This window comes from Talpa europaea (genome assembly GCF_964194135.1).
Source record: "Talpa europaea genome assembly, chromosome: 12".
NCBI classification, from domain to species: Eukaryota; Metazoa; Chordata; class Mammalia; order Eulipotyphla; family Talpidae; genus Talpa; species Talpa europaea.
Window position 1 is genome coordinate 68,557,371 of NC_140079.1, and position 27,888 is coordinate 68,585,258.

General features: G+C 44.0%; 1 protein-coding gene across 2 annotated transcripts; it reads right to left on the bottom strand.

Annotated features, from left to right (window-relative positions):
- Window positions 1-3,939: 3,939 nt before the first annotated feature.
- Window positions 3,940-27,464, bottom strand: ALDH9A1 (aldehyde dehydrogenase 9 family member A1; the record flags this gene model as incomplete). Of its 2 annotated transcripts, XM_084249111.1 has the most annotated exons (11): window positions 3,940-4,078; window positions 6,289-6,401; window positions 8,895-9,036; window positions 12,076-12,163; window positions 12,390-12,578; window positions 15,065-15,205; window positions 16,187-16,383; window positions 17,385-17,519; window positions 18,651-18,780; window positions 24,582-24,727; window positions 27,284-27,464. In XM_084249111.1, 11 exons carry the CDS (start codon window positions 27,462-27,464, stop codon window positions 3,984-3,986), a joined length of 1,557 nt encoding a protein of 518 aa, XP_084105237.1. In that variant the 3' UTR covers window positions 3,940-3,983. The 2 variants fall into 2 exon arrangements, with proteins under 2 accessions (XP_084105237.1, XP_084105238.1); XM_084249112.1 differs by lacking the exons at window positions 17,385-17,519; window positions 27,284-27,464 and having other exon boundaries at window positions 24,582-24,641.
- Between the last annotated feature and the right edge of the window lie 424 nt (window positions 27,465-27,888).

Consider the following 27,888-nt stretch of genomic DNA (forward strand, 5'->3'; position numbering starts at 1 on the left):
TTCTTTTTTACAGTAAGATACCCCTTTATGAAATAAAGGTGATGGTGAATGGCAGGTTTTGGCGATCTCTAACTTAAATAATACAATTAAGAGTTAGCAGGAAGCTGGGTTTTTGTTTAGTTTAGTCTTTTTGGTTTTTGTTACATAGGAAATGCACCTAGAGGTGAGCCCTGGTGGAGGTTTCAGGCATTAGTGAGCAGGTGGAGGACACCTGGGGACAAAGCTGGGTCTTCACCTTTGTTTCAAATCTCAGCAAGGAATGCTTTCAATGTGATCCATCTTTATCATTTGCTCTTACAGAATGGGCTCCAATAAACTTTCATAAGGAACCCCAATACATAAACAGGTGCTGAGAATGGAGTAGGGAACCCAGGCCACCCCCACAGGACTCCCTGGGTCCCTAGGGCTTGACAGTTTGTAGATTACTGCTTTGGAGAAGATATCTCCTTGTCTGGCAAGCTCATAACTGTTAAATTCCTTATCTTGTGGGGGAAGTTGGCGTAAGTACTGCTACCACTTACGGCTAAACTGGCAGTGTACATTCCAAGCAGCTTATTTCTATAGAAAAACACCCCTAGTTTTGTTCCAGATGGAGTTAGAACCACAGCCCATGGTCACTCCACACCTCTCTGAAGCATCGCCCCCCAGCAAACAACTGTGTGCCCCTGGGCATGTTTTTCACCTCCCTAAGCCCCAGTTTGCCCTGAAGTAAATTGGGGATAATGGTAACTTGTCTAAAGTTTGTGAGGGTCAACCCATGGTGCACGTGCAGTGCCCAGCTAGGGGCTCCCACAGCCAAGGCCAGTTGAGGTCAAGCACCAGATGCAATAGAACAGGAGCCACCTGCTGGTGAAACTTTGTCAGTCACCAGGTTATCCCCTATGTTCCAAACACCCGGCTTCACATTGCTGATAGCACTTGCCTCCAAAGATGCCCTCCTAACTCCACTGAACACTGCACAGCTTTGGGTGCCTTCCTTCTTAAGCATCACTATCCAGTGGAAATTATGATGGGTATACTCCCCATCTCCCAGGTTGAGTACAGTAACTGCTACCCTCATGTGGCTTTAAGTATTTGAAACTTGGCTAGAGCAACTACCTAGTTTTAAGATTTATTTATGCATACAAGAGCTGTGGTGTAGGCCTGAGGTGCGGGGGTGAGAGGATTCACCAGGGACAGAGCGGGGAGCAGAACAGGCAGATTGACTGAAACACATTGCTGAGGAGAGCAGTGGGTGAAACAGAAGAGGTCTGCTGCACCCTGTGGGTCACCTCCCTGGCTGGGGATCAAACTCTGCTGCAATAGCTGCAGATAGCTTCATAGTGTTGTGAATTAACCTCTTGCACCACCAAGGAGGCCCTTGTTTGTTTTTAATTAGAGTGATTATATATGGCAAGTGGCTACTGTGCTTCAGTAACACAGTGGGAAGGCAGTTCTCACATTGGCTGCCCATTAAATTCCTGGGGCAGAACCTTTTGAGAATCCAGGTGTCCAGGCCAGACACCTGTTCAGTTAAATTAGAATCTCAGGACTTTTAAAACTTTCTCTGGGTAATTCTAGATGCACAGCCAACATTGAGAACTTTTGCCTTCAAAACAATGCATAAGACTCACCTGAGGCTCCTGTTAATATACAGATTCGGATGTAGAGTCTGAGCTCAGGCTGCATCTCTAAGACCTGCACTGAGCAGCCAGGTTCTAGGTCAGGCCTGCTAATCTGCTCGCGCAAACATGGAGAACAGGACAGGACATTTGTGGGTTTTAGTTTACATTCTAATTGGAGAACACATGATCAGCAATGCTCTGACATACATTAAATAGGACACCAGGTAGAGGGCATGTGTGGCTACTCTAGCACTGAGGAACACTTCTAGCTTCTAGCTTTAAGGAGCCTGTAAGGCAAGGACCTGGAGGGAATATATGCTCAGGTTTAAGAAACAGCCATGTGGGATTCCTGAGGAAGAACAAGCCCCACAGAGCAGTGAGTGGGGAAGAGTAGGAGAGGCTGACATCAGAGAACAGTGAGAAGTTCAGCCACAATTAAAAGCCAGAGTAGCATCTAAAGCAAGAGCATGATGAAAGCTGATTTACTTTGAAAAGATGGCTCACTGCTGAGTAATTTTTTGGTGGTTTTTCACAGCCTCATTTAATTGCTAAGGCTTGGTCACCTTTATCCCATTTGATCTACCCCTAGTGGTAGATCTAGGGGTGCACAGAGTGAAGGTCAAAGGGAGAAAAGAAAGGGCCTATGGCTACCTTCTGTATATAAATTGTTTCTTCACCTAGAAATCAGGGCTAATACCTTCTTGTGCTCACTGTAGCATTAACTGAGAGGGACACAGCACAACACAGAGGGCACTCACGTGTTTGTTCTCTCTCCTGCTTTCTCCTTGAGGAACTGCCAGAAACTTGTCTTCTCCCAGTGTCTAAGTCACACCAGAATCCCCTACGACACTGTGTGGCTTGCTCAGTGTCCTATCTGCACTATCTGTGAAGATTCAAGTGTTCTCATCCTTTGTATGGACAGGATTTGCCTATCACATATAATTAGACACAGGCCCTATAACAAGAATCTTGCCTTACCTACGACCACAGAATTAGCTATTATAATGGTTAATTTTAACCATTTGACCATGACACTTTAAGCAAGTGTACACTGGACACATATGCCCAGATAGCTAGTAAAACATTTCCGGGTGCATCTATGAGACTGTTTGCAGAAGTTATTAGCATTTGAACTGAGTAAAGCCAATGCGGGTAGGCAGCATCCAATTCATTCAGGGCTGAAACAAAAAGGCAAAAGAAGGGTGAGCTCTCTCTCTGCTTGTACTGAGACATCCATCTTACCCTTCTGTCGGACACCTAAGCTTCTGGATCTCAGGACTCGGAATTCAGACTTAAGCTAGCTTCTCCCCTGGCTCTCAGGCCCTCGCTCTCAGACTGATTTACATTACCAGCTTCCCTGGGAGTCCAGACAGCTGACTGTGGGGCCTCTCAGACTCCATAATCACATGCAACATTTCTTATAACTGATCTCCTACTTACTCGGTTGGCTCTGTTCCTCTAGAGAACCTCACTAGTATAGCTCCTAGACGCGAACTACTCCCTGAATGGAAAGGAGCAGCAGAGTGAGGCCGCTGAAAGGCCCTGAAGCCCCTACAGCCCAAAGGCCACGGCGACCGGACAGCCCTTCGAGGCCAAGCTCTGCTCCGGAGGGTGGGGAGCCTGCAGCTTACCTGGGCCATAAAAGTTTTATTATAGCAACTGCCGCCTGCCCTTGTGTGCTCATTGCAAACAAGATCAAACCCTCTGTCCTGTACTTGTAACTTCAGCCCTATCCTTGGTCAGACTATGATCTTAAGATGTATTTAGTTTCAAAACATGACATGAAAGGATGAGCAGTGTGATTTAATTTCAGTATGCTACAATAATCCACGAATGTGTACCTTTACGTGGTCACTTTTCCACCCCAGAGAGCAAACTCTGCTTCAGGAATTGGAGACAGCACTAGGTGGAAACACGGTGCTAGCCCAGCAAGTTCACATTCACTCACATAGCACATGACCCCATCCATTATCTATTCCCCTCCCTTCCTGTCAGGGGAGAGTGATAAGGGGCCAGCACTTAAAAATATCAGGGAGCAGAAATCATCTGTGCTGACTCAATCAGGAACCTGTAAAGGAACAAACTTTTTAAAGCCGGCTAGGAAATGGGCCGTATCCACGGTCAGATATATGTCGATGCAATCCTGCCCCAATCTGCTCTCCAGAATCATGTTGCTCTCACAGAATAGATCACAACGTTGATTTAATATCTAAAAGGCACTTGTGCACATTTTCAATTAGGAAGATGATTAGCAGCTGAAGAATAACACTGGCCACTCCCCTATCCTGAATGGCCACACATCTGGATTTAGAACAGCAAGCAACTCAACGGCCTCTCATGGTCCACAGTCCACAGCCTGGCCATGCTGACCAGTTGTCTTCAAAAAGCAGACTCCACATCACCCATCTCCACACACACGGTCTTGAGCTGTGAGTAATACTCAATGGTCACACGGCCATTCTCTCTGCCAAACCCTGAAAGGAAGAAAAGGGGTGATTAAGAGCCATCTCTGCAGTGGTGTGAGAGGACCTGACAATTGTCAAAGGCAGGGCTGGAGAATAATACAGAACTTACAGGAGCTGTGGAGCTGGTCTAGGGGACAGTGTCCCACTGGCTTTTGAGGATGGGGACAGGGGAAGAGCCAGGTCTCATTTCCTACCAGTAGGAATCTATTTTTACTGAGGTAACACTGGTTCACAGCACTGTCTGTGACTCAGAGGCAGGATCACACCTCCTCCACCGGTGCATGTCACCACATCTGCCACTGAGACCTACCACATACTGCAGGTATTTACTCCTCTGGGCTGATGTCTGAGAAGGCACAGACTTTCTCTACAACCATTATCCTGATGCCTTTATTTTATCTTACTAATTTTGTAGAAAAAAGTATGAAAGTAGAAGTCCAAGGCGTAGGCTTGAAAGCTAGCTTTGCTGGCTTGCTAGTTTGAGCAAATTCCTAAGTCACAGTTTTGGGTGCTCTGTATGTAGATGACATTGTAGATGACATCAAGAAAAGCCTGACCAGCCTCCTCTAAAAGCTATTGCAAAAATCAAGTGGGAAAATAAGGGAAATGAAAAAAGCCTCTAAGCAGGAAAGTGATAATTAATCCCAACCCACCTTCCAGATCCAGATAAAAGAATCACAAAATGTCAGTGCTGAGGCCATTAGGAGTACTGTGTTTAAACTCCCAAAGGGAGGAACTGAGGAGGTGACTTGTCCACAGTCACCTGGCCAATCCAGGCTGCCTCCCTGCCCTCCACAGAGGCTTCTCCCATGCCCACTGCATGCTGGGCATGTGAACAACACAGGCACATTCCCTGCCTTCACAGAGCTTTCATTTTCGCAGCACAGAGTAGATGAAAACAAGTAATAAGAGAGAGCAATAGTGGGGAGAATTACTTTAGATGAGAGTGAGGGATAGCTTTTCTGAGGAGGTGACAGGCTGAGAATTAAAGGACAGAGATGCTAGTTGCTGAAAGCATAAACAAAGACCATTCCAGGCTGAATAAAAAGGATGGTGGGGCCGAACAGATATAAGAACAGAAATGGGAGAGTACACATGGGAGAGCAGAGCGTGAGGGGAAGGTGGCCCGGACCTGACTGCAGTGAAATCGGACCCCCAGCAGCCAGGTCACATGTAAACATGAATAGATGTAACAGACACCAAAGTTTCATGCAACCATATTTACCCTACTATGTGTGATAAACTGTTCTGTTCCATTCTAACTGATTTCAGTAAAAAGGAAATGATGGTTTGCAACCCACTAGACTGATTTTGCTAATGGGTGACAACCTGCAGCCTGAGAAACAGGAGACTCCCTCAGGGTCACGGTGTGGAGAGCAGACCTTAGTGACCAGAAGCTTCTTGTGAGTTTTAGGGGCAGTCAGAAGGGATCTGATTTGTGCTTTAAGATCACTTTGGTGCTGTGTAGAAAAGACTAAGGTGGGGAGAGGCAGAGTGGAAATGAGAAGGCCCAAGAGGAGGGTTTTCGTGGGGTCAGGGTGTGAGAAGCGGGGCACTCCTACAGACAAGCCTTTACAAATGGTGTCTCTACAAAGGCCAGACCAACGTTCACACAGAAGAGTGAGGGCTACCAGTGAATATTTACAGGCAACAAACCCCTGATGCCTGGACTTTCCTAACACATTAGACTTAGAAAACCTGGCCTGTTGTGGTCACAGCCGAGTGATCGGTGGTAAAGGAAATGACTGGGCAGTAGCTAAGGGAAATATCCCCATAGGCTGGCCAGTGGCATGACGTTGACTGTGACTGACTGTTAAATATGAGATTGAGGGAGTTTTATTAATTTAGTATAACAGAAAATAAATTCATATGCTCCTGCTTTAGGGACACAGTATGTGAGCTCTTGGTACAGAAGGCCAGGAGGGGCTTACAACAACCACAGACTGTGAAGGAAAGTAATTCCCCCACGATAAACCTTTTTGAGCTGTACAGCAGCAGTTAACAGCCAGGCTGCTTCTGTATCAGAACCTTCTGGAGAGCTTTAGAAAAGCAGTAAAAGATTCTCAGAGCTGGGTGCAGGTAGTCTGGGGAGGACCAGGAATCTCTGTATCTCCCCAGGTGATTCAGATGCATAGACGGAATTAGGAACCTGGGCTGTAAGAACTAGATTATAGCACTCTCTAGAGACCCAGGTTCTCTCACACCTGCCGGCTCCTCACCTGACTTCTTATATCCACCAAAGGGCAACTCCACGGGACTGAGGTTGTAGTTGTTAATGAAGCACATCCCAGCCTGAAGCTCGGCCACTACCCTGTGAGCACGCTGGATGTCCCTGTGAAGGAAAAGTCGTGTCCATTATTCAGTTTCTGTGGGTCTGCTACTTGGCCACCATATTGTCACTTATAGTTCTAAGCAAGGTCAAGATGGCCTGGTCAGTTAGGCACAGAGCCCAACCCTGCAAGGTGCCGTTCAAATCAAACAAGAGCACAAAGCTGGATCACGCTGGGAAGGCTATGCATCACGAGGTATAACTGGGAATGCTCATGAGGGCGGGCGGGGGCTGAGGACAAATGTATAACAAAGGACCCCAGAATCTGATCACTGGCCCACCTTGTTGATAAGATTAAAACCATGGCTGGGAGATTATGATGTGATCTCAATGACAATACAGATAAGAAGTGCCTGGAGGGCAGACTCACAATCCCTGATCTTCTACTCCTTCCCCTTTCCTTACTCTCCTTCCCCTTTCCTTTAGCTCCTCCCCCTTACAACCAATGCTGTATATCAATAAAAAGGCCAGGATCTTGCTCTTCAGCAGCATCCTGCATTATGTAGCCTGCTCCACGAGTCCCATTTCTTTATCAGTGTGGTGTTACCCAATGCAACAAGTTTCTTCTACAACTTTAACAGGTCAAGTTAAACTGCCAGTTCTTAAGGTCTCAAAATATAGCCAAGTCTTATTTCTTCAAAGCCTTGTTTAAAATCTTTTGTCATTCAAGTAAAACAATTGAGGATTTGAGTTTTATAGTCTCATCCCAAAAGCATCAAAAAAGTAAATTCTAACATCAAAGATGCCAAAACATTTCAGTGGGTAAAAAAGGAGCCATTTCAACAAGTAGTGCTGAAACCACAAGACATTCACATGTAACAGAATGAAGAGACCCTTTCCTTACCCCATACATAATATTAATTAAAATGGATCACAGACTTAAAATCATAAAAATCTTCAAAGAAAACAGGAATAAATCTTTGTGACCTTGGATTAGCTATAATCTTCTTAGACATGACATGAAAAATAAGGGACAGAAGAAAAAAATGGAATAATTAAAGTATTATCAATGTTTAATAAAACTTTTATGCTGCAAATGAGAAAAGAAAGTTAAAAAGACAGCTCACAACCAGGTCTCCCTGGTGGGGCAGCGGTTGAGTGCTGGGTTGCGAAGTTGCCCACAGCCTCTGCAGCACTGGTTCAATCCCCAGCCACTGGGTGAGGGTCCCACATGGCATGCAGACCTCTCCTGCCGCCCGCTGCTCCCCTCAGCAGTGTACTTCGTCAGTCTGCCTGCTCTACTCTCCGCTCTGACTCTGGTGAATTCTCTCACCCTCCTGCGCTTCTGACTGTACCCAATGCTTGTATAAAATAAAAATAAATAAATCTTTTTAAAATAATAATAATAAATAAAAAATAAATGAAACTTGAAAACTAAGTGAAAGGAGCCCATCCCAGAAGGTCCCACACTGTATGATTCCACTGATACAAAATATTCAGAATAAGCAAATCTTTGGAGACAAAGAGTGAATTAGTGGGCTTGAGGAAGGGGGAATGAAGCCTGACTGTTAATGTTCTGAGGATGATAAACCATTTTCTAAAATTAGAACATTCCTTCAGAGTGCAAGGAGAAGCTGTTACATCAGGACTTCCCTCCCAGATCCCCAAACACAAAGTGACAAAAACTTAATCTCGTATGTCACCAAACAGTATAATCCCAAGCATAATGCAGCCTTAGAACACTATCTCCTGCTGCCAACTACTAATCAAAGTTTACATACTATCAAGCAATGTGCACTCATTTTCAAAGATATTTTGCTCTCAAATCACTTCTTACTTCTACTGTAATGGGATGGCTGAAGGGGCTTCAATGGGTACATATTCAAACTTCTAGTTAAAAGACAAATAAATTCTAGGAATGGACAGCACAGCATGCTGACTACAGTTAACAATATTGTATCATAGGGGCTTCCCTGGTGGTGCAAGACATTAAGACGCAGCACTATCGAGCTACCAGCAGCCACTGCAGCATGAGTTTGGTCCCTAGCCAGGGAGGTGGCCCACATGGAGCAGCAGACCTCTCCTGTCTTGCCCGCTGCTCCCCTCAGCAGTGTATTTCAGTCAATCCGCCCTTTCTGCTCCCTATTCTGTCTCTGGTGAATCCTCTCACCCCACCTCACATCTGGCCTTACCCCAACTCTTGTATGCATAAATAAATCTTTTAAAAAATATACTGTATCCTGTATTTGACAGTTGCTAAGAAAGTAGATCTTTAAACATAAAAAATATTGCAACTTTGTGAGGTGATGGATGTTAGTTAGTGAAGCAATCATTTCATGATATATATATTTCAAATCACTGTGTTGTATACCTTAAACTAATACAATGTTATATGTCAATTATATCTTAATATAACTGGGGAATAAATAAAACAAAAATAAAGAGAGAAAATGCATGAGGGCAATTCCAAAGAGGGAATCAGAATAATTACATTCATGACAAAGCAGACATGGCAGCCCCTTTCTTCAAAGATGTTGGGGTGACTGCCCCACATACCTAGTGAAGACACCAGCGGCTAATCCAAAAGTGGTATCATTAGCTCGTTCCAGAACCTCGGCTTCTGTGTCGAATGATAAAATGGACATAACTGGTCCAAAGATCTCTTCTTTTACACAGGTCATGTCATCTCTGCAATTGGCTGTAAACATTATGAAACCAAACATCAAGGGATGTTATTTCAGGCATTGAAAATGTCTTCTTGTCCACAAAAAACAGTGACATACATAGTTTTTATAAAATTTCAAAGCACTGCCAGTATAATATCAATTGGGACATCTTTTCTGCATGACAATTTAACATATGTATTAGTGAGTCATAGCTCTGTGTAATTCTAAGTCCACTTTTTTTTAAATATTTATTTATTTATTTATTTATTTATTTATACAAGAACCGGGGTACAGGCCAGATGCACGGGAGGGTGAGAGGATTCACCAGAGACAGAGCGGGGAACAGAATAGGCAGACTGATGAAATACACTACTGAGGGAAGAAGCGGGCAAGACAGGAGAGGTCTGCCGTCCCATGTGGGACCCTCGCCGGTCGGCGGGGATCGAACCCGCACTGCAGAGGCTGCAGACAGCATCACAGTGCTGTGCTCAACCTCCTGCGCCATGGGGGAGGCCCGAAGTCCACTTTTTTTGATTCATGATAAGGAAACATAAGGAGGTGAGGACATTCATTACAACATGACTTATAACAGTGAACACCAGAAGTAACAAACCAATCATCCAAACAGAGGGCATGATCACATGAACTACACATTCCAACAAAGAATTTTTATGAAGCTTCTAAAAGTAATGCGTTTGAAGCAAATTTAGTGAGTAAATGCTCATGATAAAACATTCACTGAAAAAAATTGCAAACTATAATAAAATATGCTCCCAATTTGTTAAAATGTTACACATATTAATGTTTTATACTTTTCCATTTTTCTTAGTAGTTCTATGCTGTTAGAAACAGAAAAGATGTTATATCAATAAAATAAGAAAATCTAACATAAAAACAAATTTAGAAATAACTGAGGGGGGTGTTCACCTAACTGGTTGTTATTCCCGAAAATGACTTCACACTTGACATTTTAAAATATACATATTTACAGATGCTCTCTCAAGTGAGTGGTGTGTTCACCGGCTCTGCACCTGAAGGACAGCCATCTCAATGCTGGCAGTGACCATGAGGTCCTGCTATGTGTGTAAACAATGTGGAGGCAGAAATAAAGCTTGAGAACCCTACTGTCCATACAGCTTTATACTAGTCAGTCAACCACTCACACAGCTACAAAGATGATGATTCTAAAATTCTTAAAGAGGGTCCTCCCTGGTGGCGCAAGGGGTTAAGATGAAACCTATGAAGCTACCCGCAGCCACTACAGCACGAGTTCGATCCCAGGCCAGGGAGGTGACCCACATGACATGGGGGTCTCTCCTGACTCGCCCACTGCTCCCCTCAGCAATGTACTTCGGTCAACCTGCCTGTTCTGTTTCCCACTCTGTCTCTGGTGAATCCTCTCACCCCCCCCCCCCCACACTTCTGGCCTGTACCCCAGCTCTTGTATGCATTAATAAATAAATCTTAAAAAAAAAAAATAAAGTGCATCAAATATCAAGGGCTCTAAGTTGAAACCGCTATGAACCTTAGGGACAAAAATCAGCTGAATCTGTATTTTCAAGATAAAGGGCAAGGAATTATACAACATAACTCAATCTACATATGGCTTTTTTAAATCTACAAAATAACAATATTATTATCAGAGATGCCATATATATTGTAAAATGATAAAGAAAACTATGGGAATGGCAGCAGTGGTTACCTCTAAGGTAGGAGAGAAGTAGAAGGATGATTCTGTACTTGATTATCCAAACCAGAAAGATTGAAGATTGAAAAGGGGTGGGAGGCTAAAAATTACTAAGTCAAAAAATTATTTAGAATAGTAACACACTATCTGACAAATTAGTCTTATTCAGGCATACCTCATTTCACTGCACTTTGTAGATGCTGCATTTTCTACAAATTGAGGGTGTGTGGCCACCCTTCAAACAAAGCTATCGGTGCCAGGTTCCCAACAGCATCTGCTCACTTCACATCTGTGTCACATGTCATTAAGATTTGCATTGTTTTTAAATGCTATTGCAACTTAACAGACTACAGGATAGTGTAAGCATAATTTTTATGTGCACTGGAAAACCAAAGACTTCATGACTCACTTTATTGTAATACAGGCTTTTAAGCTGTGGTCTAGAAACAAACCACAGTATTTTTGAGATGTCTGTATAAATGACCTAAAGTTCAAAGAACACACATTCTTTACCAAATTTCTTGAGAGATGAAATGCAATACTTAATCTCTTATCAAATGTGAACTTTTTTTTTAATTCCTCGCTTTCAGAAAACCAGGGGTCCACCTAGTAAGCCCCAGGTAAACTAACCTATCCATGAGGAGGGCATACAGAATTGGAAGGTAACAGGGAATTTCTCCTTAAATCTGGGTCCTGGAGACACAGTTGCCAATCTTCACTTTACACCATTTACATAGTGTGGGTCTGCTACTCCTAGGCAGCCTATTCGGCCGCCATTTTGTCACCTAAACAAGGTCAAAGTGGTCTGGCCAGTTAGGAACAGGAACCCAACCCTTCAGCCCTTCAAACCAAACAAGAGCACAAAGCTGGATCACACTGGGGAGGTTATGCATCACAAAGTACATCCGGAATGCCCGGAGGGTGGGGGGGTGTTGCTGAGGACCAATGCATAACATGTGCATCAGGAGATCTGTCCAGAATGCCCAGGGGGCTGAGGACCAAAGCAAAACACATACTCCCAACTTGTACATCACGAGGTATGACCGGAAACGGCGGGGGTGGGGGGGGGGACATCAATGTATGACAAGGGACCCCAGAAGCTGATTGGTGGAGCCCCCTGTTGATAAGATTAGAACCATGGGGGGGGGGGTTAAGGTGTGTCAACACCCTTCCCCTTTCTTTAATCCCCTTAATCTCCTCACAACCAATTACGTGTGTCAATAAAAGGGCCAGGATCTTGCTCTTCAGCAGCATCCTACATTGTGTAGCCTGCTCCATGACTCCCGTTTGTCAGTGTGGTGTTGTCCGATGCAACAACATAGTTTATAAATATTCTTTTCTATCTGATGTTTACTTCTGTTTAAAAGTTAACAAGAGGACATACTTAACACACAGGGACTCATGTAAAAGCCATCCTTCAATTTGGGATCTTCAGGTACATATGGGTCTCCACCACATAACACTTTAGCACCCTGCCAAAAAGGAAGAGAATGCTTATTTCATATTCACATACTACCCCACAAGCACACCTGAAACATTAAGTGTATCCTGAACAAATGCACAGTCTCCCCCTACAAGTATAAGCAGAACACTGCTCCAGACACCGAGGGTAGAACAACTCTCACCACAGGGAAAGGGTCAGCTGGGCACTCGGGGTAACTGACCCCCCACCCCCATCCCAGTGCCACTGTTTCTCACCTGCTCCTTTGCCACTTTAACAAACCCAAGGACTCGCTCCAGGTGTGGTCGGTTGATCAGAGGACCCATCCTTGTGTCTTCCAGGAGGGGATCTCCAATTTTTATACTTTGAGTCTTTTTCACCACTTCCGCTGTAAATTTGTCAAGAATTTCCTTTTGCACAAATACCCTTGTGCCATTACAACAAACCTACAGGACAGACATAAATGTGTGTAAATGGGGAGGGAACGAAAGGGGAAGGATTCAACAGCTTTAACTTAAGAAAGACTATACTTTTCTAAAAGGTTAGCTCCATCTTGAGAACTTAGCTCCACACTGAATATGATCACTTACATAATTGTGGACATACCACTCAATAAGCACAAACTGCCTTGCCCTTTGCGATAAAGGTTCTATCTTTCTGCTTGCTTAAACTTTCTCAATACCATTAGATCCACATGACCAATGGCATTTTCCTATGTCCTCAGATCAGCTGCTCCAGATTTTGAGAATAAAGGTGAGAGTTGGAGCAACTGAAGAGTGAAAACAGATTAAGAACTGAGGGTTGTTGGGGCCTTCCTGGTGGCGCAAGGGATTAAGCACCATACTATGAAGCAATCGCAGCCTCTGCAGCACGAGTTCAATACCCGGCCGGACAGGGAGCAACACACATGGCACAGCAGACCTCTCCTATCTCGCCCGCTGCTTCCCTTAGCAGTATTTCAGTCAGTCTGCCTGTTCTGTTTCCCACTCTGTCTCTGGTGAATTCTCTCACCCCCCACATGTCTGGCCTGTACCCCAGCTCTTGTATGCATAAATAAATAAATCTTTAAAAAAAAAAAAAAAAGAACTGAGGGTTGGAGTGTAATCACCCAGAACGTTTCACAATAAATGTTTGAAATTATGATTATCTAGACCCTACAAAAGCAAAAATACCATTCAAATCGGAAACAAACTAGGAAAGTCAAAAAAAAAATCCATGTACTCAGGGAAATTTAGTTTATGATAAATGTAGACTTTCAAATCATTGGAGCAAAGATGAACTAGTCACAAGTGGTGCTAGAACAACTGGTTAGCTATGTGGAAAATAAGACACATAGCTCACGCCACACAAAAAAAGAAACTCCAAATGTACCAGGACTCTAAATAAAAGAGATGAAACCACACAATTACCAAGAGAAAATACTGGTGAATTTCTCCAAAACCCAGGTATAGGAAAAAGTTTCCTGACTCAAAATCTAGATGCAGTGAGAAATAAATCTGACTACATAAAATGACAAATCTTTGCATGGCAAGAAATCCAGGAAGATGCATTTTGTTGTCTCCCTCTTGGGGAAATGGCTACCTCCACAATTCAGCCAGGGAAAATACAGCTGGGTCCAGAACACCCTGCCACATAGAAAGTAAAGAACATTGAGGACCTATTAAAAGGTCATAAAAAAGGAGCAATCACTAGCAGAATCTGTAATTATTTGAGCATTAAAAAAAACAATAGTAGGGCCTCCCTGGTGGCACAGGGGTTAAAGTCTCAGTGTGGCATGAGTATGATCCACGGCCAGGGAGCTAACAACCCACATGGCACAGCAGACCTCTCCTGCTCCCTGCTGCTCCCCTTCAGCAGTGTATTTCACGATCTGCCTGTTCTGCTCCCCACTCTGTCTCTGGTGAATCCTCTCACCCCCTCCCCACACCTCTGGTCTACGCCCCAGTTCTTATATGCATAAATAAAATAAATCTTTAAAAAAATAAATGTAAGTTTTAAAAAATAAACAATAGTAATGGATTGTAACCTACAGAATGAAACAAGCATCTTTAAGTGCACAGCTGATGTAAATAAAGTTCTTTCTTACAGTAGAAAGTTCATTAATATGTGTAGATGGGAATAACAGAATTGAAAAATCACCATTTGGCACTCAATGAAAACTGTTTCCAGCAAACATCACTGAAAGGTCAAAATTTGATAAGGAAAAGGATGGTCTCACCTCTCCCCTACATGATACTGATTAACCACAGAAGAAGAAACAGTTAACTTTGGTGTTTTTTAGTAAAAACACATGACCTGAATCTAACCAAAAGTTAATGCCAAACAGTTCGAAAATGAGGTAATTTCTACCCCCCAAAAAGCCTGTACTATTTGAAAAATGTCAACTTTCTGGAAGATAAAGACTAAGTTCCAGATAAAGGAGATTAAAAAAGACATGACAACAAAATGCATTTCCTGAATTAGATCATGAACCAGAATTTTAAAAAAACAAAATTCTTTTGCTTAAACACCACTTAATTAAACACTTAAGTGGAGAAATTTGAATTGAAGGCTGTAGATTAAGAGCACTATATTAAGCTTTTGGTTTAACTAAGTGTATGGTGTTTATAGAAAAGAAAGTAATTGTCTAGGAAATACACGTAAGTATTAAGAGGACAGGGGTATTATGCCTATAACTTTCAAACATAACAGGAAAAAAAGGTGTGCATATATATATATATATATATATATATATATATATACACACACAAACAAAATGACAAAGTAAATGTAATAAAATGCTAATATTTGAGGAATCTGATTCAAGGAATTCTATGCAGTTTGTGCAAGTTTTCTCTAAGTCTCAAAGTATTTCAGAATAAAAGGCTTTAAAGCATATGGTCAGATGAAGGGTGGCAATTACATGTAACCATTTCTCCAGACTGGCACATACCTCTCCTTGTGTGAGGAAGTTGGCCATCAGTGCCCCCTTCACAGCATTCTGCAAATCACAATCTGAGAAGATGATCAGGGGAGATTTGCCTCCAAGTTCCAAGGTCACAGGTTTGATTCCTTTAGCTGACATCTCCATGATCTGACAGAAAAAGAATAGGCACATTCAGAAATTTAACAAAGGTGAGCTTATATGCCAGGTGAACTGGATTACACATGAGGTTCAAGTCCATCTTATTGTTCTCAGTATACTCTGCTCTGTGTCTATTTAAAATACTCTTTTCCATGGCCTCCCCAGTGGTGCAGCGGTTGAGCGCTGGGTTGCGAAGCTGCCCGCAGCCTCTGCAGCACCGGTTTGATCCCCGGCTGCTCCCTGGCCACCGGAGGAGGGTCCCACATGGCGCGCAGACCTCTCCTGCCGCCCGCTGCTCCCCTCAGCAGTGTACTTCGGTCCTTCTGCCTGTTCTGCTCCCCGCTCTGGCTCTGGTGAATTCTCTCACCCTCCTGCGCTTCTGACTGTACCCAGTGCTTGTATAAATAAATAAATAAATAAATCTTTTAAAAAATAAAATACTCTTTTCCAGAACATCGAGAAGTCACAGAATTGTATTTGACATTCTGAAGCAGTTCATTTTACTAACACTGTCAATTCACCTGATGGTCACAGGCCAAAACTCTTTTACATCATTGTTCTGTGTTCAAGGCTGAAAAAATTGCTCATGGCACAAATCAAGGTCAGAACAAGGACTCAGAAACAAACTGGGAAGATACCCTGCCTTCTGAGGTAGATGTTCTAGGTGAGTTAAGTCACCAAACAGTACAAGTGACAGCCCAGACCCTGCATGCTCAGACAAAGGCAGATGGTGGCTTCCACACCCACCGACCTAATGCCAGCGTGCCGTGCCAATCCCCCCATCGTGCCTCCCAAGCACACTGCAGACCTTTGCCCACAGTACCCAGAGTCTCCTCTAAGCACAAGTTAGGAAATCCACAGTACCCAGAGTCCCCTCCAAGCACAAGTTAGGAAATGTCAGAAGATAAGCCCCCAAGATACATTCCGGGTAGGCCTGCCTTGCCCCTTAACAACACCATGGTCATTAATGAGTACTGGTTTTATTGTCACCTTCATGCCAGTGGGCACACTTCCAGTGAAGGAGACTTTGGCCACATCTCGATGCTGACACAGAAACTGGCCTGTGGCTGCCCCTCCCTGCACCACGTTGAAGAGCCCAGGAGGCACACCAGCCTCAGTGTAGATTTCAGCCAGCAGCAACACAGAAACAGGTGTGAAGGGAGATGGTTTAAAGATCATGGCGTTACCTGCATAAACCCAAGACACAACAAAAGAAGACCTTTGAAGACTGATGATCCACTGAGGACAGGGCTAAATAACAAGTAGGGGAAAACCCAGTCGTTTTCTGTTCTCCCATCAATAGACTAAAAATGTTATTGTAAGTAAATGTATCTTGTTCTTCCACTTTTATATCTCTTGTTAAACAGACCTACATTCCCACCCACTGTCAACCAATAATCCCATTTCTTGGCCTTTCCACATATGTTATCTCATTTAACACTAGCAATAATATAGGAAGTAGGCATGATTCATCCTTCTGTATCAAAGGTGAAATTGAAGACCAAAAAGATTAAATTGATGAGAGTGTCCAAAGCAACTTAATTTCTTGTCTTTTATCACACAGGAATATGAAAAGAGAACATGAAGGAGGTGCGACAAGAAAAAAAGTCGCACTGCAACACAATGTGCTAATGGTAATGCTTTTCTAAACTTATATTTTCTCTCTCTGATATATTAAGCCTTCTTTTCCAAGATTTTTCTCTTTAAATAGTATGAGAAAACGGTTTGAGTCAGTCAAACATAGTTTGTCTCTGAGAAGCCTTGTTTATCATTTCTCTTAAGACACAAATGGAGGGAGTTCATCTCCTGCTTCCTCAATGACTAAGGACTGCTTCCTAAGGACTAACCCCCCTAACAACAGAAATTTGTGTCCAGATTTCTTGTACAGAAAAGAAGAGAACTTACAAATTTCACAAATTTAATTGGACAGTAAAAACTAAGATCTTTATCACCAAAATTAATTTTCTTCCTTTTCATAAACAAAGATACATGAGATCAATAAAAAGGGAGTAACACAGACAGGATCTGTGTGTATAACCTGCACAACAAACTCCCTGAAGTCTGGGAAGTGGTGAATCCTGTCTCCTGAAGTGTGATATGCCCAGCACAGGTCCCTGTACGTACTGGTAAGGAGCTGTGAATGGGGAGAGAATGGATGGTTCCTGGTGGAGGAGTAACTCATTCTTACCACAGGCTAACGCCGGGGCCGACTTCCAGCAGGCAATCTGAAAGGGGTAGTTCCAGGCTCCTATTCCCACACATACTCCAAGAGGTTCTCTTCTGGTATAGCCAAAGGACCCTCCTGGGAGCTGGACATGTTCACCTGAGGGGGAATGGAGTAAAGAATGCAGCCCTGGGCCTCTCTGGTGGCACAAGGGGTTAAGACTCAAACCTGAAGCTGTCCACAGCCTCTGCAGCAAGGGTTTGATCTCTGGCCAGCCAGAGAGCTACCCACATGGCGCGGCAGACCTCTCCTGACTTCCCCGCTGCTCCTCTCAGCAGTATACTCTGGTCAATCTGCTGGTTCTGTTCCCCACTCTGTCTCCAGTGAATCCTCTCACCCCCTGCATCTCTGGCCTGTACCCCAGCTCTTGTATGCATAAATAAATAAATCTTTAAAAAAAAAAAAAAAAGAATGCAGCCCTGCCTTTCCCAAGATTTCCCCACACTTGTACTCACCTGTGCTCCACTCAGACTGGCCACCTTGCTGGTCCCAGTACCCAGGAATAACCTGTCCCCATTCTTACACAGTTCCTGCAGACTCTCTCCATGCAAAGAATCCTGTCTGGCTCTCAAACCCATGGACATGTAACAACATAATTCTCTAAAACTTTACTGAGCATTGACTAGATAACTTTGATGAAATGAAATGGAAGTGAAGGGAGACTCAGAGGCAGGAGACCCTAAATACCCCAAAACCTCAGGCTCCAGACTCCCCACAGCCCTCCTGGATCCTGATAAATTAACATGGACTGCTGCAAATTTTAGAAAGAAAAGTTTTACTAAATAGATAAAACTAGCAAATATGATGCACTGACTCTTAGAAGAACTGGTTTTTCAACAAATAGGTTCAAAGCTCAGGTACCCTGCTGGATGCGTTATACTCATTATCTCACTTAGTCCTATAATAACTCACAAAGATAGGGATTATTATCTCCAGTTTAAATAAGGAACAATAAAGCAATTCCCAGGATCACTCACATAGAAAGAGAAGATCCTTCGATTTTAACCCAGTCCTGTCTTTTTTTTTTTTTTTTTTTTTTTTTACATTTTAAAAGAACAGGTTTATTAGGAAAAGGGAGAAAGAAAAAGAGAGGGACCTGCATAGTCACGGGCCGGCAGGAGAGCTACTCATCCCAAGCCTGTCTTGATGCCCCAATCTTTATCTTCCCCACCAGGCTCTGTCCCTCTGCTCCTTTGTCAGCCTGGGCCAGGAGGCAGGGGGAGGGCTCACCAGCCATGGATGCAGCCAAGCCTGCATAGTACTCCAGACACTGCCAGGAGGTGTCAATGTCCAGGCGGGCCTCGAAGATGGACTTGCCGTTGTTGATGGTCTCCAAAGTGGCAATCTCATCCTTCCGTTCCTTTGGTAAAACAGAACACTAGATTTAAGACATTTCCATACACCTCAACATATGCAGCGTTCAAAAAGAATATTATGTCCAGTTTTTAAAAATAGAAACAGCTTGTACATTACATGAAAATAAAAGAAACTTAACGTTATATTAGGAAGAAAATAAAAGCTTACTGCTAAACAGCAGCCCTGTTGTGCATATCTCTTATCCCCGCCAGAGTTAATGTCACAGATTTAAGACGAATACCTCATTTAGGATCAGTTAGAAAAGGAGCATTTTTAGAAATAAATATATGTATACTGTATAAACATGCATATATATGTTTGCATGTTTGTGTGTGTAACAGGGAATAGGCCTTAGGAAATTATACAAAACAGTCTAACACACCAATCGCATTTAAGAGGTTGTATACCCATATCCTTTAATTCACCCAAAGAAACAGAACATGTCAAAATCATAATATAATTATTTTCTAATGCTCAGTATTCATCAACTCTGTTTTCAGCTTAGCCTATAAAAAACTCTTTTTGTAGCCTACACAATTTAAGAGATGTGAGAGATGATCTAACAATGAATAGAGATTTGGGAAAGCAGACCTAAACAGAAAAGCTAAAAATTAGTGCCCTTTTTGTCCCAAAGAAGATAAAAGAATTAAATATGTAAGAAAAAGATATCTACTATTATGGATCCAATTTAAAATAAATAGGGGAATTCTGGGCCTCCCCGGTGACGCAGCGGTTGAGCGCTGGGTTGCGAAGCTGCCCGCAGCCTCTGCAGCGCTGGTTGATCCCTGGCTGCAACCCGGCCACCGGAGGAGGGTCCCACATGGCGCGCAGACCTCTCCTGCCGCCCGCTGCTCCCCTCAGCAGTGTACTTCGGTCCTTCTGCCTGCTCTGCTCCCCGCTCTGGCTCTGGTGAATTCTCTCACTCTCCAGCGCTTCTGACTGTACCCAGTGCTTGTATAAATAAATAAATAAATCTTAAATAAATAGGGGAATTCTGGACATACAAAAGATGAATCAAACAACTGACTAAAAGAGCACTCTCTTTAAAACTGGTTAAATAGTAAAACTGACCGGAAGTAAAAAGAAATGGCAACAGAAACTAACACAAGCACCAATCCACTATACAGATCTCAGAAAAGATGGGAGCAGGAATATGAAAATCGATATGAGATAGAGAAGAGGACACTTTGCAGGTGAGATTTTGACACACTGTGTTTCTACAAAGACCAGAGAGCTAAGGTGCTTTCATTTATTTCTTCCCTATTCAATACTAAGAAAAAGAAAGAGATCCAGTCTCTTTTCCTTCAAGGAACTTACTTCTAAAAGAAAAACTGGTAAATTCTAAATAAATATTGAAGTTAGTGAATGGGTATGTTCCTTCAGAAAGAATAATTTGTTCACATTCAAATGTGGTCTAAATTAAATTGTCCTTTAAACTAACAATTCACCATCTCATTCCCTGACTCACCAAAACCACTTTTTAACAAGCTAACTTGCTTCCCAGTTAAACTGGCACTGGAAGAGGACCCAGGAGGACAGCAAGCATTAGCTCTTCAACAAGGTATAAACTATTCCCATTCCTGAATGTGATGAGTGTGATTAATATGAAACATTTTTTTCAAAGGCTTAAAACTTTATTTCTAGAATGCAAGAGGGGAACTAGGTTCTCAAAAGGAAGTACCAAGTCACTAATCAGCATGAATAAACTGATGAATCAGTGTATTACATTTGAAACCCATACAGAAATATTAAGCTGACAAAAGTGAAATGCTGTTGGGCTTCTGTGTTAGCATAAGCAAGGACAGGCAGAAAGTACTAACTGAACAAAGGCTTGCACCTGCTTACCAGATCATCCCTGAACAAATTTCAAGAGACTAAAGCTTTCTGTTCTTAGTAAATATTTAAGAAACAGGAAGTTTTAGTCTCTTGAAATTTAATGAACAAGTAATTGCTTTTGGGGACTATTTCAAGATGTCAACTCTCAGAGAAAACTCAATTTACTAGCTGGTCTTTTGAGATTTTTCCTGTCTTATTCCATTATTCTCTACCCTCACAGATTGTATTCCATCATTCTCTACCCTCACAGATTGTTTTTAAAAGATCATTATAAGATCTTTCAATAAACCATTCAAGGATCATCAAAAAATGTCCCTGATGAAAACTCCATGCGGACTTCTACTGACAGTTAATAGTGGGGGAGGGAAAATAAGATCCCTCTCCCCTCCTGGAATAAGAGGGGCAGAAGAGAAAGGGAAAACAACAGGAGTTTCCTGCCCTCTATAGCACAAGAGCAGTCACAATACAGCTGCCACATAACATTTGGCTGCAAGGATTTCCCAAGAAACCTGTATTTTGTGACCCACCCTGTCCTCCCTTCTCAGTACCACCTGCTTCACAACATCACCTGACCAGGTGCCCACACCTGACGGTGAGAAGCAAAAGGCAGGGCAAATCCCTAGGCGGGGGCCCAAGTCTAACTGGCATACGATATGAGCAAAGACACAGCCTCTGGGACATGACAAGGTCTGAGGCAGAACTCAGCAAGAGTCCTCAACTTTGGAGACCAGCAAGGTAGCTCTCGCACTCACGCGTTGTTCGACAACAGAGAAGCTTTTCAACCTTTCTGATCAAGTTTGCTTCCTCATTTGCCAGTTAAGGGAAAATGGTAGCCATATTTCAAGATGTTTGTGATCATTAATACAATTATATACACAAAGCACCTAATATGCTACTTCTATGCACGTTAAAAGTAGAATCAGTAACAGAAAAGCACTTTCACATCATAATTTTTTAAGTTAATATTCATTTTTATTCAGTACCTAAATCTTACCTGCTTACAAGCAACTTTTGCTTCATTTTTAAGAATTTCACACCCAATTCTAGTGTTTTCCACTCTGGTCTCCAACTGTCCTGGAGCATGTTACACATCTTCCTCCTGTCTAACTCATACTGCCTCTCTCCCTCAGAGGGGGATGTGCTAACAGGAGGGGATTAGGGAAAAGAATTGTCTTATAGAAGCAAGGCTAAATCTCAACATAAGTGAAAGACTACCAATTCTAGTTTAAGGCTCACACCCAAAATAACAGATGGAGATAAAAAAAGAAATAAGGGGAAAAAGAAATAAGGGAGGGACCAAAGGAGGTGGGGAGCCGATCATTTGCTCAGGGAAATTAAGAAGGTCTCATGGGGAAAGAAAACAAACCAAAGACTACAATGCAGCCCACTAAATGGTACAGATATAAGTGCAAGGGGCAAGAAAAGAAAAAACTAACATAGAACAGCCTGAGAAGGTGAGGGAAAGTCATTTCACAGTGATGAAGAGGACATTTCTTAAGAAGGCGTAACCCTAAATGCTTGTACACAAGAAAAAAATGAAAGACAAATTAAAATAATAAATGATCAGCTTTGAGTTATCACTCGTGATCTATCAAGTTAAAAATAGTTAGGGGAAACTATTTTGCTGGGAAAAAAGTTCTCCATGAATATTTTGACATCTCTGCCTGGGTCGGGCTTTCTGGCAAAAGACACTGGCAAGCTAACAGAAAAGCTAAGGCTCTGGGGCCTCCCTGGTGGCCTAGGGGTTAAGTCTCAACACTAAACACTACCACCTGAGTTCCATCCCTGGCCAGGGAGCTAGTTAACCCATATGGCGCAGCAGACCTCTCCTGTCTCACCCGGTGCCCACTGCCCCCCACCACCACCTGAAGAGTGTATTTCAGTAAATACGCCTGCTCTGCTCTCCACTCTGTCTCTGTGAATCCTCCACCACCTACCCTGTACCTCTGGCCTGTACCCCAGTTCTTGTACAGAGGGAAGGGGGAGGGGGAGGGCAATGTCCCTAAAGATAAAAGGCCTCTGGAGTGATAAGAAGACAGAAAGTTCTCTACTTCCTGGACCTAAAGACATTTGCTTAGACTCCTGAGTAACATACCTAGTGACCCCTGGCCCTCAACCCTGGGGGAGATTTGCTTTAGCAGTGATCTTTCTCTCCAGAGGAAATGAAGGGCATATGTGCCCAGAGCCCCCATATAAGCTGAATCTCATCATTTGAGAACTCCTCTCCTGTGGTGCCATTCCCTGCAAGCATCAGGGTTCTCTGCATCAAACCCTGGGGGCTGAGGGTCAGAAAAACTTACTGCTCTGGCTGCTGAGTTTTGCCATGAGTAAAAAAAGTCTTTCTCTGAACCAGAAAGCCTCCTGTCTGGATACAAATAAACCCTTGCAGGGCCTCCCCTGTGGCCCAGAGGTTGAGCGCTGCACTGTGAAGCTGTCCGCAGCCTCTGCAGCACCAGTTCAATTCCCTGCCGGCCAGGGAGAACCCCACATGGGGCAGGAGACCTCTCCTGCCTCACTGGCTGCTCCCCTCAGCAGTGTTTTCGCTACATCTGCCTGTTCTGCTCCCCACTCTCGCTCTGGTGAAGTCTCTCACCCTCCCGCGCTTCTGACCTGTACCCCAGTTCTTATATAAAATAAATAAATTTTAAAAAAACAAAAACAAAAGAAAACCCTTGCAAATCCAGCAACTCTCAGGCCCTTCACAGTTTGACTTAACACATTTATGAATTAAAAAAAAGTCCATCTGCCTGTTCTCCCCGTTCTGTCTCTGATGAATTCTATCACCCTCCCAGTTCTTGTATATATAAATAAATCTTAAAAAAAAAAAATTCTGCAGTCCTACCAATCAGAGATAACCAAGACTCTCATTTTGGTGTCCATTCTTCTAAATTTCCCAACTTTCTCTAAAATGCGCCTAGTACTTCTGCTTTTTTAAGACTGTAACAAGTTTCACTTTTTTTTTTTAAAAGATTTATTTATGCACACAAGAACTGGGGTACAGGCCAGAGGTGCAGGAGTGGGGGAGGTGAGAGGATTTACCAGAGACAGAGTGGGGAGCAGAACAGGCAGATCTATTGAAATACACTGCTGAGGGGAGCAGTGGGGAGACAGGAGAGGTCTGCTGCGTCATGTAGGTAGCTCCCTGGCCGGGGATCGAACTCGTGCTACAGAGGCTGCAGACAGCCTTCACAGTGCTGACGCTTGATTCGTGTGCCACCAGGGAGGCCCTTCACTTTCTTTTTTTTTTTTTTTTTAATAGAGGCATGTTTTATGTATTTATTTATTTATTTTTGTTGTTGTTGTTTATACATGCACTGGGTACAGTCAGAAGCGCGGGAGGGTAAGAGAATTCACCAGAGCCAGAGCGGGAAGCAGAGCAGGCAGAAGGACCGAAGTACACTGCTGAGGGGAGCAGCGGGCGGCAGGAGAGGTCTGCGCGCCATGTGGGACCCTCCTCTGGTGCCCGGGGAGCAGCCGGGGATTGAACAGGTGCCACAGAGGCCGCGGGCAGCTTCGCAACCCAGCGCTCAACCACTGCGCCACCAGAGAGGCCCCACTTTCTTTTTAAGAGGGGGCAACATCTATGAATCTAGGAAATCTTTCCAGACGATCTAGGAGGAAGAAAACAAATCTGGAAATGAAAGGTCGATTTGAGAGTCATCAGAGGAAAGACTAAAGAGGAAACCAGTACTTGTAATGAAAAGAAGACAAGCTACAGAGACTACATTCTAACTCCAACAAAGACAGAAAAGCAAGCTTGCCAAGGGCCCTTCACCCAGAGCCAAGACCCATCTGGGAATTACTGTAAGAAAGTTTGTTTCACATACCAAAGTGGACATACGGAAATGTTTCTGATTCATACAAAAGATAAAACCTAACAGAGCATCAAAGTCTACCTACAAATCATCACAAAGAACCCTCCAAGCCCTGCAAAAGAACCTTTCTAGAAGAGAATAAATTAAAACATACCCTTATGATTCTGGCAGCCTCCAAAAGAATTCGACAGCGCTCCATGCCAGATTTTTTACTCCATATTTTAAAAGCGGCCTTTGCATCCTGAACAGCCAAATTTACTTCCTTTTCTCCAGAACATGAGAAAGTAGCTATCACTCGCCCTATAAAAACCAGCAGAGTCAAGGTTACTTCAAACTATTGGCACCTGCTTAAATAACCTAAGAACTACCCAAATATACTATGACAGATCTCTTTGTGTTTCAGTATGGTTTGATCAATGACCACCCCTATTCCTGCAGTTCTTAACTCATGTTAAGGTCACTGAACCCTTTAGGAGTCTAAAACAAGCTGCAGACTTCTCAAGGAAAATGTGCTGAACCACATCACAGAATTACAATCATGTCATGAAGTCAGATTAAGAAATCTTGCCCTCCTCTATACTACAGCTGGGTTTACTAACATGAATTTCCTGTCAATGACTTTGTGAAGCTCCTTAACAAAGTTTGAGAATTTCAGTAATCTTCCAAAATCAAAATTGAAAGTACTCTTTCTCCTGAATCGTAAGCTCTGATTTAAAATACCTGATTCTGTGTTCTACATAAATTTTATCATAATACTGACACTTAATGAATATGGTTAATAAGAAGCAATATCAGGAAAGGATATCCCTAAAAACAGGACAACTATTTTCTCATATGTAAAAACACCCAATCTCTCCTTTTCTTCCTCCAATCTCATTCCCTAACCTATTGTGGGGGCAAATATGAAATAATTCATTTTTCTAGACCCTCATCTGACTGAGAGGAATCTACTAACATGAATTCTTTATGTCTATGAGCAGTTAGCTTCCCCTCCTACAAGAACTGGAACTCAGCTTTTTCCAGAGTTCAAAAATCTGTTCTTTTCATTACAAACTTGAATAGCCAGTAGGTAAGTGTAGTGACCACGGATCACACATTGTAAGTTATTAAAATGAAAAGCAATTGACCACGGATCACACATTGTAAGTTATTAAAATGAAAAACAATTTTTCTTTTTCTTTTGTATCAATTTAGGAATGGGAACTAAGAGGCTACTTCCTCATGCATATAGGAGGGTGCCGCGGACCAGCCCAGCGGCGGCGGGAGATTGAGACAATCTCAGGGGTTGAGTGAGAACGAGCAGAAGGTGGTCGAAGGAATTAGGGCGAGGGACGAAAGAAATGACACACAGACACACTCAAGGGAGAGTGAAAATCTGAGTGCACTTTATTGGAATCAGCCTTCTCTTTTTATACATTTCTAAAGTCATTACCTCAATATGTTTTTCACGGTATGTGGTTAATCATACGTCAGATTTATCGTAAATGCAGTGGAACATGAATAACATAACATATTGTCTATTATTTATCAAGGAATCAAGAACTCATCGTAACACCCCCAGTGGAGGCTTTCTTTAACATTATGATTTCTTACTATGATTATACATTTTTGTCATATCTTTAACATTATATTTTTATTCTTTCTAGTACTATTTATTATTCCTATAGTTCTACTTGGTTACACATTTGCTAGAAGTCATAGAACCAGTTTCTCTCACCATAATTGAATTTCTTCAGCACAAGACCTAGACTATTAATGATTAACAACATGCCTTGGTTGTGTCTCAACATTTCCCAGACTTGTTTTCCATCAATTATTTTCCATAGTTAAAAGGTGGGAACCATTAAAATCCCCTTGGGGACTGCGCCTGTCTTAGGTCGTCAGAAATCTTTTCTGATCTTACCCGTCATTGACTGTCCAGTCCAGCACACAGGGGAAGAGGGACTTATGTACTTTCATAGTACAGCCACTCTTATATTAACGATAAATTGTGGCAATGATAACTTTGCTCTCTGGGGGAGCAGGAGCCGCCACAGGAGGGTCCATTCTCTCTGTGGCTTCCTCCTGCTGTGATTTATCGTGATGGGTCCATCCTGGATCCTGCAGGCCTTTGCAATCCAGTTTCTCTTTTTGGCTTACAGGCTGTTCTGGTTTACACAAAACATTTACATTTTTCTCCCCACAAATATTTCGTAAAAGCTAGTAAAGCAAACACAACATAAAGCAAAACCAAAACCCTCTTCTTTATTAGTTTTCGGATCTTCCGAGTTCCAGGGGCAAATCCAGGGCACAGCACAGTGCGCCCACACGTGTATGAAGCCCTGAATAAACAGAGGACGTCCCTTTTTCCAATTTCGGTTCCGTTCAGAAACATTTTAACACTACAGGGTGGCAACAAAGTCCTCATTCACGCTCACTAGATGCAATCTGTGCACGCTCCCTGGAAATGTGTGCACGCGCAGGATACAGGACGGCCGTCCTGGCTCTCAACAGAATCGGCAGCGGCCGGACCCAGCGCACGAGAGCCGTGGACTCTGCTCAGGTGGCTGCAAAACTCCCCCAGCACCCGGCCGGCCTCCCCAGCTCCCGCGCCTCCCTCCGGGGCCCTCCACCCGCGGTCGTGTTTGCACGAACCTGGGCGGCGGCACCTGCGACTTCACCCGAGACACCGTCGCTCACCTGTGTGCACACACCTTTGCCGAACGCGCCCAACGAGGATGCCAGGCGGCGGAATGTGATCTCCGGGGAGCGGCCCCCCAAGACCCCGGCCCCGGCCCCCGCCCCACGCCAGCCGCCCGGGCACCCCGCCCCGCCCCGCCCCGCCCCGCCGCCCCGCCGCCCCGGCCGGCCCGTTACCCGTGGCGGGCTCGAACGTCTTCTCGGAGCCGGAGGCGTCCGCCGGATTCACGCGGGCCCCGCCGCGGTAATTGAGCGGCTGCGACACGACGAAGGTGCCAGTGCTCATGGCGGCGACAGCAGCGGGCCGAAGAGCCGGAAGAAGCGGAGAGAACGCGGCCCGGCCGGCTCGGAGAAACATGGAGGCGCTGCGCGGCGCGGGCACGAAAGCCGGGGCCGAGCGACGCGACGCTGGGGCAGGGGGCGGGGCAGGGGGCGGGGCAGGGGCGGGGGTCATGATTATGGGGGCGGGGACTAGGTCCCGGGGGCGGGACTACGGCCCCCGGGGGCGGGGCCGCGGTCTCGGGTCCCGGGGGGCGGGGCCGCAGTCTCTGGGGCGGGGCCGAGGTCCCAGGGAGCGGGGCGCGGGGGAGGAGTCAGGGGGCTGGAGTCCCAGGAAAGGTCTTCCGGGGCGGAGTCTGCAAGCCCGGGGAGCCTCTCCTCAGGGTTCCAGGTAATCCAGGTAAGACCCTCAGTTACCCGGACGACTCACTAGGGTGTCTGTCTGTCTATCTGTCTATCTCGCTTTGGCAAGGGATGGCGGGGGAGGGGGACTTCTTTTCCCT